Source organism: Anser cygnoides, chromosome 7 (assembly GCF_040182565.1).
Source record: "Anser cygnoides isolate HZ-2024a breed goose chromosome 7, Taihu_goose_T2T_genome, whole genome shotgun sequence".
Classification (NCBI taxonomy): domain Eukaryota; kingdom Metazoa; phylum Chordata; class Aves; order Anseriformes; family Anatidae; genus Anser; species Anser cygnoides.
This window is the reverse complement of record NC_089879.1, coordinates 8,759,080-8,772,490: the sequence shown is the minus strand read 5'-3', so window position 1 is coordinate 8,772,490 and position 13,411 is coordinate 8,759,080. Positions and strand designations below refer to the sequence as shown.

Here is a 13,411-nt window from a genome sequence, read left to right as displayed (position 1 = left end):
TCTGGACATATGCAACACACAGAAGGCAGAGTTGACCCTTTATAGGCATCAGTGCCTATGAGCGAGACAGGCATCAGAACAGGGAGTTAAAGAAGGACTAACACCTTTAAAAGCAATTTATTTTATGTGTTCCTGACTGAAGTCCAACCAGCTTACTGGCCATATAAATTGTGAGCTGCTTTGGGTCTGAAAACTCAGAGCCAGAAATTAAGAGAGGTACTGGGAGCTCAGGATTCTTCAGCTTGGATTATGGTGGCAGGCTAGACCATCCAAATCTGAAGCAGGTCACAGTCTGCTGCTCAGAAGTCTTAACTACCTTAGTGAATACTTATGTAAAAACAGATAAAAATAAGATTTATCTAGAAGGAAACCAGTATTTTCTTTCCATTTACAGTAGCTAGGAGCAAACCTGCATGATCTGTTTTAGCACACTATGCAGTTTTCTCAGGTCACTCTAAAATGGATTTCTTTCCAATTTAAAAGAATATAAACTAATAATTTTGAAGGAGAAATGCTCCCAGAGCAACACATTCTTGGCTCAGTACAGGGGCTCACAGTTGTCTTTGTATCATAAGCTGCATACTTTCTGCATGGGTGTGGAAATGCAAGTCAGGTATTTACCAGCTCTAGCATACTGGTGTGCACTGGTACTTGCCTACCTACAGGCCACGTCGGATGAATTCAAGATGCAATTGTCTGTCTCTTTGGCCCAACCAGCATAACATAGCCCAGGGATCCGTTAGTGCAAGATTAAACATTGTCAACTTGTCTATCTCACATCAGGAAGGTGCAGATGCCTACTAGTAGAAGGGATCATTTTAAAGATATGTTTTTCTGTCAAAAGTACAAAAATACCCAGGCTACTAACACATTTTTGTTTTAATTTTTATTTTTAAAACTGGCTCTAGCTGAACTAGTGCAATGTCCATACCTGAACAAACCCCAAGGGATGCTGGAAGCAGGCATACAGGGCAAATAGGCGTGAGCATTTCTTTGAATATTTCATTTTATTTTTATTCCTTCAGCACTTTCCAGGAATAACTTCAAAAGCTACAATACCTATAGATTTCTAAGCTGTAACAGTCCTTCTAATTTTGCACAGCCTAATTACAAGAGATCATCAATGAAACTTTCCCAAAGTTTCAAGTTGCTTTTTAGCAGTTTTTACTTGTGACGCAGTTGTGCCCTGCCTGGACTTTTTATTTTTATCTTTATTAATGAAAAAGAAATCTCTGGGCAGAGAGGTACACAAGTTTTCAAGACAAGCTAGGCTGAGACTTCCACTTTTGCTTCCAAGACCAGCTTAAATGAATAATTAATGGATAATTAATGCTTTCTTCAGCTCACTTGGGTTTCCAATAAGACAGATCAATGGCCTATTAAACATTCCATTTACCCAGAGTAACAAGTATGGACATCTGGGAAGTCTGGATTACTTGATTTCTTCCTTAAGGAAAGAAACAGAAAAACAACAAAACCTCAGTTTTCTGAGGAATTTTCTGTCACTGATCTTGCTTTGTGCTAATCTCACTCCATAGACTTATCAGCATAATTTGTGTCATCCCTTGTGAATCATGCCATGCTGATTTCATTACATTTAGCAACTTCACTATATTGATGTAAATTCAAAGCAACTCCACCAGCTTTAGAGTGCTAATTTCTGTGTTTTACCAAAACATCTCCAAATAATCCCAGATTTCCAAAGAAAAAGCAACAATTAAAAAAGGAGACAGAAGAGACCACTAACAACCCCATGTTCGTGACAAGCCTGATGTACTTTCTGAACAAAATTAGGGAATTGATTTGCTGTGCAAAGTTTAAATCTGCCGTGTCAGTGCTGCTTTATGTAGTGCAGATCATTGTGCAAAGGTTTAATAGCAATTAAACATCTTGCTGCCTCAGCCAGAAGAAGAACCTCAGCACCAAGTCCTTCTGAAATGGAAATTACAGGTATTACCTGAAGAGTAACAATTGTTGAATTAAAGAAAACAAGACAAATAAATACTGCGGCCTCCCTTTCTGATGATTCTCTCCCTGAGCTTGACCTGAGCGCAGAGCTGTTGGGAAACCAGACGAGCTAAGTGACTCTGAGCTGCAGATCCTGCTGGCAAGACTCCACGGCTCTGCTGCAAGCCACAAAATACTTCGGCTTTTTATTGGAAGTCAGAAAGAAGCTTCTGGGAAACGCCTTGCTATGAGCATGCTGCAAAGCCGAGGTTACAGCAAAATATGCTGGCTTCGCTTCTGCTCTTAACTGAAGCAAAAAGCAGCTTCGTCTAAATTTAAACACGAGGAGGGTATGGGCTAGTGTTGTCTAAAAGGTGAATTTTTTAGTTTTCACATTTGCATGCCTACCTTCGCAGCTAAATGCGGAGTTACGCTCAGTCATTCTGACCGTGTTGTAGCAGCTGGGACTTTTCACCTCCTGCTAGGATATACAATTTTTATGACTTCTGGCTCCGCAGCCTCTGGAGGGTTTTTGCACAGCACTGAGAACATCCTGCACCCAGAGCAGCGCAGGTGAGGGGACCTTCAGGATTTCACAGCTCTGCCCTTCATATCTTACGAGTGGCCTAATACAGACAGCAAGCTCAGAAATGCTAACTGTGGCAAAAGCTGCTGTGGGAGGAAAGGCACCACAGGAGCACGTTCAAGAGGCAGGCCTGCCATATCACCTACTCCCTGTGCTCTCGTAGTGAAGACAGGAGGCCAGCACAGAGGAGCCTTGAGGAGCTACTGAAATACCTGTTAAAAACAAGGGTGACAAAGACAGTATCGTTTTGCTTCTCTGCAGATCCTGGTCTTGAATCTTAAGCCTGAGAACCCCATCAGCTGAGGTGACCAAATACTGACCAAGACTGAAAGCAACCCCAGAGCTGCCAGGAGCAGACAGAGGAGGCACTGCAGTCGCTAGCTGCAGGCACGGGACAGGGATCGTGGGGAACTGCGGGACACCCTGGCAGGAGGCACTCCCTGCAGAGACAGCAGCGAGCTGCGTGCCCACACACACAGGAAAAAGCCTAAGGCAAAATCCTAGACTGCAGCTTGCTTACACTGTTGCCATTCAAATTGTACCTAGAGAATCACATTTTAAAACTCTCTTCCTGGAAATTTGTCTTAAAGCTTTTCTAACAGTCTACGTATAACCAGAGAAGGTACCTTTAAAGGGGGAAAAAATCTTAAACTCCTATTTGCCATATTTTTAGATGCTTTCTGGCATTTTCCACAGAAGTATTATTTTCCTATTCCAATTAGCCTGATACTGAAAGCAGAGAAGACCTAAGAAAAACCGACAGTTTACCTCTGTATCCTGTTGAGTTATCACCATAACATTTGCTTCCTCAGCCACAGTTTATCAGCTAGAACAAAATACACCAAAGGTATCTATCCTCAAAATAGCATCTCATGGCCAGCCGCAGGCCTGACTACAACACAGTAATGAACAGATGACTGACCCTTCACCCCCTGCACCCCTCAGCTTGGCAGGTAACAACTGAAGCTTTTTCACAACACACTATGCAGAAAGTAAGACACCAAATCACAGCACTTGTCCAGCCTAGAAATAGGTTGCATTGCTATCCTGAGAGATTCTTTAAAAGCCAAACTAAGTTGTAACGGCATTAATGAGTGGAACTAGTTAACTAGGATGAGAGGCTGGGGGAGTTCACAAGAACAACAGTTGAGAAAACATTCTAAGTAAAAATATGAAACTCATAATTTACATGAAAATAGCATGTGAAAATTTTCTTACCAGAAACCATTTTTAAAAAAGACAAAACATACTATTTTAAAATAAGAAAGTTGGTATTCAGGTACTTTCCTAAATATTCATAAGTATGCAAATTGCATAGGTAGAGCTGATGCCACCCAAAGAATGAAATAGAAGATTTACAGACAAATGCCAAGTAACGTCCTAGAACATAAACAACTGCAGCTTGGACTCAAAGAGAGAACAGTCCACTGCTACTTACAAACAAAAAATGGAAAGTTCATGCCCCACACATGCATACATATAAAAACTGTGAAAGTATCACTGATACTGTTCTCAATACGAAAGCATCGGAGCCTGTGTGACATTGTCTAAGCCAGCTGTAGTACTGCCTTCATTTGCTGGGCAACAACAAATTTCACCTCCTCTGTCCACAGGTGTTTGCCTTGGTCACTTGCCTCAAGTTTGCAACAGTGAACACAGAGCAGGTTTTGTAGCATGGTCTACAGTGCAGAAACAAAAAGACTTGACAAAATTATTCTGCTTGTATTTGTTACATTATAGCATACATGACAACCCATGTTTAAGAAAAAATAATCCTTTCCCAGAGTAGTTAATGAACAGCTTGTTATTTATGATCAAGTGCTGTTTTAAGCTCAAACAAGAAAAAGCAGCAGGCAGTTTTAAACCCATTTTCAGTAATGAAAAGGCACTAATCTTACAATGAAGAATGCAGCAAGCTAAGACTTGCTGTGAAACACGATGTTGAAACAAATGTTGACTAAGCTAAGCCAGTCTTTGAATTAAAAATTACATTATTCAACACGACTGTTAACAGATGGGTTAGGGGATAGGTAGTTAGCAAAGCAAAGGGCAGAAGCATTAAGTGACTTTAGTCAGCCATAGTTCTGTATCAGTACAGACTAATTTTTCACAAAAATAGATCATGATACAAATTGCATGATAAAGAGATAGTGAACCCAGACTGCCTAATCTAATGTTCTGAGAATACCTTTATTTTTTATCTTCCTCACTTCAGCAAAAGTTCTCTGCATTTGCTCATACAACCAACTTACTGAAGGACAGAACTTGAAGATAATCAATTCACCCTTCAAATCTCCTTACCAAAGGGTTGGAGGATCACGGTAAGCATATGTTTCTCACATCTAACATCTGCAAGTTCATAACACAGCAACTGTATTGGCCTGGAAAGCGGTTAAATAATTTTGTTCTGTATATGCCTTCAACACATTGTACACAAAAAGATCGAGCCATCCCAAAAATGTGTTTTTTTTTTTTTTTCTTCCTCTAGCATAGGATGGGGTAATTAGAAATTCAAGGGCTCCTCAGAGTACTCTGAGCAACTATCTCATATACATCATTTGATGTCTGCACCAAAATTTTACTCAAAACAATTAATAAATAGAAGTGTCAAATCATTCACTGCAAGTCCTCAAGGATCCTCAAAGCTGCACAAAGCAAATTGCTGAAGTTAGCAGAAAAAGCAATGGCTTTTTCCAAACAGCAGGGAAATTCCATCTTACTGATGAACAGCGCTTACCTGTGACAGCACTCAAACATCAAACAGGCCTCTGAGCTAGCTTAATGCAATCTACTTATAGATTTTAGGGGACCCCTGCATAGAGACCTACCGTTACCGCAGTCTGATGTTTGAATGAAAAATGGGGAAAAGCCTGCACAGAAATAGGGCTGTCACAAAGACCTTTCAAAACAAAATCTGTAGTAAAGTGTCCCTCAGTTACCACCAGCAATCTTTCCACCATGGGTTTCCTATGAGACCCGTGCTCAGCCATCGTTCCTCTGGTTAGCACTTGAGGTGGTGGGTAGAAAGCAGGCTCTGAAATCCATCAATGCTGCTTCAAGGTGTCTTCAGAGAAAAACAAACACACACTTTGAATAAACTGGTCATTTAGTGACTCTTGTTTGATGTAGCAGTAATAAAAGATAACCCTCATTGTTCTGCAAGGCTGCGTTTCTACTTGAATTACTCCTTTAATGCGGCATTATTTTAAGATCCTAAACTAACACCAAGTTCCACAATTCTGCCATGTAGATTATATTAACATCTGTGCCATCAACCTGGTGCTAACAGAGCTGGGAATTAGGGAATGAATTAGCGAGCTACCCTGGTGACGCTGTTTACAGAACCGTGCCTATTAGGCTCTTGTACTGCAGAAATTCAGCAACATTTTCACTTCTGAACAGGCATTACTTTGTTCGACCCTTATGCTAGCACTTGCTCCTCACTTTGCAGCTTTGAGAAGATTCCTCTGCTTTCCAGCTTCTGTTTTCCTGTCAATATATAATTTGAAACAGCAAATAACATATGTCCCTGTGCTATACAAGGCATATATCATTTCTGGGTGTATAGTACTTTATGATTAGCCCATACGAAAGCTAGCATTATTTCTCTCACTGTCACCTCCTACACAACAGTGCAGCTAACTTACACCACAAAAATCATTGCCATTAATGAAATATATGACTTTGCTGCAAATGGCGTCCAACTTTGAGACAACACCGAAGCACTTACTTAGCTTTAAATCCCAGTGATTCAATTAGACTCACAGAGATACTTTGCTGAACAGAATAAGCTTAAGACAAAGCCTAAGTGTTCTTCTCAGCCAGATCCCCAGTGAGCCTGAAAGCTATCCAGGCTCAGCGAAGGCAAGGATTAATCATCCTTTTGGGGATACCGACTGTTCTCTAGGTGGAAATCCATGTTTGTTACAAATAATCCTTTTTAAATTAGTTATGGATTGCCCCCAGAAACAACAAAATCCTGTTCTCTGGTTTGTCCCACCCAAAGGACACATCACATTTTGATTAGTGGAACTTGGTGTTTTCCCCCACTATGCACTCATTTATCACAAAAAGGACCGATTCTCCTATGGTGGCAGGCCCAATTACCATCCTATCCCAACCTACAAGGTCTTTCCTACCACACGAGGACACTCGGGGGAGGCCTGACTTAGAAAGGCCCACGGGCTGTGGTGGAGCCCCAGCAGAGTGCCAGGGTACAACCAAAGGGGCACCCAAAGGCCAAGAGCTCACCTGGCCCTGGGGCTCCCTCGCCTCGCCAAAGGCACCGCGTGGGGCCTGGGGACAGGGGGCCTGGAAGGGGGAAGGAGAGAAGCCAAGGTGTGTTTGTCTACACGTGGGTTTGTTTGCTCTTATTTTTCAATAGCGGAATCGGTGATTAGAAGTTTGTTAATTGGCAACAAATTAAACCGATCAAAACTCCCCAACTCAAAACTGATTTGTGGGCCTTTGGCTCTCCCTTTATCTCCTCTTGAAGGAGCAATGGTTTAACTGCCTCCACCGCTACCTGAACCACGAACTCTGTGGCCTCAGAGTTAATGACTAAAGCCACGAAGCCCTCCCCTCCACCAGCATCAACGGCAAAAGTTCTCCCACTTCTCAGTACGAAATAGCTGCCACTGGATCTTCAGGGACTGCCTGCTGCAGGCAGCTGGGCCGTGAGGAATGCATGGAATGGCGCTGCAGCCATGGGGCCTGGTGCGACTGCATGGCCTGACTCGGGACTTGAATATTCGTGCCCCGGTGTGAACTAAGTGCTATTAAAAAATATGCAAAAACTGCAGCAAACACGCAGTGCCTGAACTGGCATCTCTTTGGTTATTTTTGTTTCTCTCAGTATCAGTGCTGCACACCAGAACTGCAACTTGAAATCGAGTATTAGAAATAAATTTGGAAAGAGAAAGTAGAGAAAAAGAAACACCGTAAGTTTTCCAAGAAAAACATAATTCTTTTACAACCATTTTGTCTTAAAAAGCAGTAAGATGTTTATAAGATATTTCACATACCATTGGATTTTTGTTTCAAGTGGTAGTAGTTAAAATCCAAGACTAATATTTCTTTGTGATAGCTGTGAAAAGCAAAAAAAACTCTCTGCTCCAAAGGCCCCTAATACAAATAATCAAGGCAGACAAGAGGAATGTTCTTATCCTTATTTTACAGATCACCTAACAAAGCGGGAGATCAAGTTACTTCCCCAGGGTCACCTTAAGAGTCTAACACAGAACCGTTCTGTAGTTTAGTACCTTAGCCACACAAGTATCTTTTTTTAATACCTAATACCACACATATTTATAAAATGCCTTTTTTGTGGCTTGTACAAAAGTCAGCACATTGACTTCATCAAAACAAAACCCCAAATGCCCAGCCCCAAAAGCAAACTGTCAGGCACAAGCAAAGTTAACAAAGTCAACCAAAGCAAAGAGACAAGGAAACTCCCCAATCCTCCCCCAGCGAAGTGTGAATGCATAATTTTGTCAAGTGATTCAACAGCAACAAACCTGGAGACTTTCCCAGGTCACCTGGGGATAAAAGTTCCCAAGCCGTGAGTTATATCAAGACTGTTTATCATTAACATCCACGACACAGAGAGAGTGTCAGAACCCAGATCCCACTGTTCAAGGTTTTCTTCCTTCACACTGGCAATAAATGTTGAGACTGCAAATAAGCAGAGCCCTGGTGAGAGCGTTCCACACCAAAAACACCTTGACATTAACATGCAGGTAACATTTTGTATGCTCTTCGAGTACAGCCCCAGCTAAAGCAGTCCAATTTACTCCAAGGGAAAAGGGCAGAAGAAAAGCTGCTTTGGAGACTCATGGCTTTTGGGAATAGGCGAATGGAAGAGAAGGCAAGACTGGAGCCACTGCAAGCACAAAAACGTCCTCTTGGTCATAACCTTAAGGGATATCAGCATCACGCTTTATCAACAGTATGAAAAAACAACACAGAACTAAATCTCTCTGCAAGGCTTAACTAGACCAGAAGCCAAATTATCCAGGAAACGCTAATATTTTGCTGAACTATGTTGTCTGTCTTGTTTACTGGGAAAGCCATTACCAATCGAATATCCACAGAGGCATCTGTGAGAACAGGGAAACACGATGGGGCTTACTGCAGCCTGGCACCCAGTCGGTGCCAGCACCAAACCTGCAAGAGAAGCAGTGTGCGAAGAACAGAAATCATGAAGCATCTGCACCTGCTTACCCAACCCTAAAAGCTTTCAGCCCTTCCTCTTTTCTACTCCTATCCTTCCAAGCATAGAGGAGTCTGGCACAAATAGATACTACTCCACTTCCAGGGGTTTGGCCATGTACAACCCAGTCCGACTCATCAGACAAAGGGCCGATTCCCACCACACTTTCACAGACTGGCAGGTGAATGCCAGGCCGTCAGCAGTTGGTCAGGAATCAAGAACCAGGGCTAAATCCTCCGCTGTGCTGAACTAACGGAGGTAAAAAACGAAGATCTAACAACGTGGGTTAACCAGCAACGTGGCTTGCAGGCTCGAAACTCAGACAACAACCTCAACATAGAAAAACTGAGAATGCAGATATGTTAGTATGGGCTTTGCAGAAGACAGCTAATAACAAGAAACACATATGTAAACTCTCTGCTGCAGGATTTATAGACAGCAAGTCGTCTTTACACACAACGCTGTGACAATAATTTTATCTGAGTAACTAGATAATAAGAGCTTGTAATTGGAAAGAGACAGGTACACGATGAGAGACACAAAACTGTGGTATCAGTCAAACACAATTTAGGAAGAGCCATTTGGTGTCAGCAGAGAACACCCTGGCCTCGGGATTTTATTTTGTTTGTACGTGAATTGACCAGGCAGACACTGAAATCACTCCACAATCTGAACATAATGAAGCATGCTAATTTGCTAAAAACTGTTACTAACCATTTTGCACTTCGGTGAATTGGAATCACAGTTTTTCTAGTGGAAACCAGCCTCTCCTGCGCTTAGTTAACATGTTTACCAACTGGCACCAGGCTGAAGGCATTTTCAGCTTGTTAAAAACAATTCCGGCAGTGGCTGGGAGGGAGGGGACCAGCTGTCCTACACAGGCCTGAAACAAAGCCTGAAATTCTGGGGAAAGCAAAATAAAGTGCGAGGAGAGAACACAGAAAATAAACAAAACAAAAAGGCGGCCAACAAACTTTTGTTGGAGAAATTATTTGACAAGAGTAAGGCAGAAAACATGAAAGAAAAAAAATACTGAACAGTATTATCTTTTCTCATTCTGCAGCCATGATGTATGAAATATTAGTAATAGTATCACAAAATTAAAGGCAGCATTTAGCTCTTTTGTCTAAGATCTGTGTGAACAGAAGCCAAATTTTATATCCAACATCAATATTAATAGCTATTGTAAATAATTCATCATGCTTGGTGGGGAGGGGAAAAGGAAGCAATTTAAATACAAGTCCTTTTCCTATTTTCAACTGTTTATTGTCAACTTTTCCCATTATTCTAGCGTATTGTCTCCCTCGCTTTTTTGTTTGTTTGTTTTTTAATGAAAATGATGGGCTTGTTTTAACGTCCTTACAGGTAAGTGACAACTTTCATGCCGTAAACTGAATTTACAGACTACCCCTAAGGTACAGCCCCACGCAGCATGGGGTGTCTAACTAACTGCACATCAGCTGGGTGGGGAGCAGAAACGTAGCAAAGGATGAAAACTGCACTGCTAAAACTGCTACACGTATTTAATGTGCATTTCAAGAAAATTAACAGCCTAATTTCAAAATGCATCTTAGAAAACAAGTGACAATTATGATAAGCTGAATGACAATATACTTTTCTGAAAAGATGGGAGGCATAGCTGATGCAAATGATACAGAATCCCTGAAACTTACAGCTGCAAGGATTTGGGATGAAACTGCTTCTTAAACCATCCCTGGTATGGCTTACTGATACTGGTAGCAGGTCAACAGTTCACAGCCACAACATTTTAAAAACAATCCTGTAAATCTTAAGTAATGGATCTCAAATTGCCTAAATATCCCGTACTATTTATGCTGGACCAGCACATTTCATCAACCAAAGTTATCAGGAGACAGTTTATGGCCACAACTCTCTGTAAACATCAGATACACTGCAGCAGACTATTGAGAGTTTGTCCTGCTCGCTCCAATGTAAAACCCAATGAGAGTAAATTCACTCAATTTGTTTCATTTATAGCATTAAATCACTGTGTGGGTGTTCAGAGTTGAAAAACTATTCACACTCACTCAACACGACTGCTTTTTATTTCTGCTTACCTGATTTGAATTTATCCTACATTAGCTTTTACAGAGCCCTCAGGAAAGTAAAGAGAACAGATCCTCCCTCTTCAAAAAACAGGGACTAAAGTCTGTGTCTGTGGTAATGTAATGCTCCAAAACCACATCCATCCCACTGCTCAAATACAATTCAGATGTAGTTTGCATCTTTATAATGCAATAAACGATGCAGACTGCTACTACTGTGAAGAAAGACTCCACAACCATTCCTGAATTCTTTGACTAGTTAATGCTCTGGTAGGAGGCTTAACATGTTACTTATAGGCAATTGAAATGCATCTCATTTACTGCTGCAAAATTCAAACATTATACAAAACTCCCATATAAGCCACTTCATTGAAAGGAAAAACGTGACCTTGTCAAGTCCAGGCTTGCTGAATGTGTTTATCTTAAGAAGTAAGCTACTGCTTTGGTGGTCAAAGCTCCCTGAACTGAAGCTAACACAGATCAAAAAAAAAAATAAAATAAAATAAAACCAGCAAACTTGAATTAAATCACATGGAAACAACAGATACATGCACACTCAGAAGGAACTCAGCTGTGCAAACACCTTATGTTAGGCGTGTTTAAGATTCTGCCCTTACTAAAACAGGTACAAATCATCAAAACAATCCACTGCAGCTTTTGACACATCGCATCTACAGAAAGGCAAAAAGCAGCTGTCAATGAAGACACACTTAATTTTAAATGTGAAGGTTTAAACCTCAGGTAATTAGGTCTTTTCAGTTCCAGTCTATCAATAAACATAATTACCTTTTTCTTTCACCATGGCAAACAAATTTTCTTCGTAGTGGAAGCAGCAAGAATTAGCTGAAGGAATTTAAACACAATCTCTTTTCCAGCAGTGTTTGGCTGAAGTGGATTAAATAAAAATAATTAAAAAAAAAAAAAGGCAGCTTATTCCAGACAGTTATCTTCCTCAGCCAGATCTCCCACAAAATCTGATACGGTCCTATTGCTCGTCGTGTCTCTTTTCTTCTTGTGCCTCTTTCGCACTGTGGTCTCTTCCTCCAGCTCGTACCCTGTGTGCAGACTCTGCCCCTTGTGCCGAAGCACCCAGCTACAGCTGCTGCTGTGTAACAAACGCCGAATTCCCCGGCCCCGGCTCCCAGCCACTGACACCACCTTGCATTCCTCTGCCCTCGCAGAACAGAGCTGGCAACGCAGTCTGCTCCCGAATGACTGGCAAAAGACTGCGAGTGAGATGTGGGAGAAAGGAGGAGAAATGTTCAAACGCACACGACACTGGATATTTATGAATTCCTTTTTTTATTTACTCAAACTGAGCCAGGATGAGATGGGGAAATACAAGATGAACACATACAAATGCTGAGGCAGGCTGCAGCACAGTGGCTTTTCTCTGCTGAGCACTCTTTATCCACCCCTGGTTTTGCTTTAAAACCGTTACCAAACATCAACTACCAGACCATAAAACACGCTAAGACACAGCCTCTCAGTGTCCTCTGACCACAGTACAGAACAGAGCAGCACATATCAGCTCTGCAAACTTGGAATACTGACTCTACTCACTACCTGAAATAACAATAAAAATAATAAAAATCAGATCTGCAGCCGCTCAGTGGGCATCTCGGGTTTAGAAGCACAGCCAGGGAGTGCCCCAGACAGCATCCACGGCGTGAGTCGGGTAGGCAGTGCACGCTGAGACACCGAGGGCTGGGAGCTCCATCCCTCTTACACAGCTCCGTCAGAGATGCTGGCCACAGGCAGCCAGGGAGCCGAGCAGGAAGAGAGCCGCGTACCGATACAGCAGCACTGCTCGGGTGAACATCACCCTCCAACATGCCTCTGACTCCACTGGTGAATCTGGACAGCAAACCGACCTTCCAGTCTGGGGTTTTCCAGGCACTAAATGCTGCCTGAGAAGGACTGGACAGTAGGCTGATGTTAAAAAACAAACAGAAAACAAACAAGCCCTTAATAATATTGCCAGGTCTCACTGCCTTACAGCAAGATTCAGAATATTTCTGTTTTCTTTTAAAAGATAACACCTCAGAGTCAGGTACAAATCAAAGCCTGACTTTCAAAAGCACAACTTTATTCCCAGTAATGGAAAAAAGCTTAGAAATATGATTATTCAAAAGCCTGAATGCTCATTAAAATCACTTAACATGTGGTATTTTGGATACATATATATGCTGCCAGTATCAAGTAGCAATACTCCTGTATTTATAGGCCACTTTTTCCTTGTTTATAAATAACTTTATTCCTCATTGTAGCCAGCTACCAGTGATTTTGCCAATACAAACCTACCCCATCATGCCTTTCATTGGTCGCTAAATTTTAGTATCTGTGTTTCAGAGGTGGAGAAACTGACAAAGGAAAATGAACTGACTTGCCAAGGACGGAGGTGACCTCAGCAAAAGAGAGCTGGACTGAACACAAAGCTATTCTGGGCTAGAGTCTGGGCAGATTCACTGGGCTGCAGCTTCGTCGGCCTCAGCTCAGTGCCGTACCTGCGCTCGGTAACACGGCGGAGGTGCCGTTACACTCACACAGCAGCCTAAAGCAAGCTCTGTGTTCAGCCCAGAGCCAGAGGCACCTCTGTAT

At 41.9% G+C, this 13,411-nt stretch overlaps 1 protein-coding gene across 11 annotated transcripts in view; it reads right to left on the bottom strand.

Annotated features, from left to right (window-relative positions):
- The window catches only part of ABLIM1 (actin binding LIM protein 1), a 192,048-nt gene that overhangs the window by 106,425 nt on the left and 72,212 nt on the right, over positions 1 to 13,411 (bottom strand). Inside the window, exon 1 of one of the 11 annotated variants that reach the window (XM_067000416.1) lies at positions 11,597 to 12,045. The exons of the other annotated variants lie outside the window; for them this stretch is intronic. Coding sequence (XP_066856517.1) covers positions 11,597 to 11,612 — 16 coding nt within the window. The 5' untranslated portion in view covers positions 11,613 to 12,045. Of the gene's footprint in view, positions 1 to 11,596; positions 12,046 to 13,411 lie in introns of those variants that run through there. 11 annotated transcript variants of the gene reach the window in all.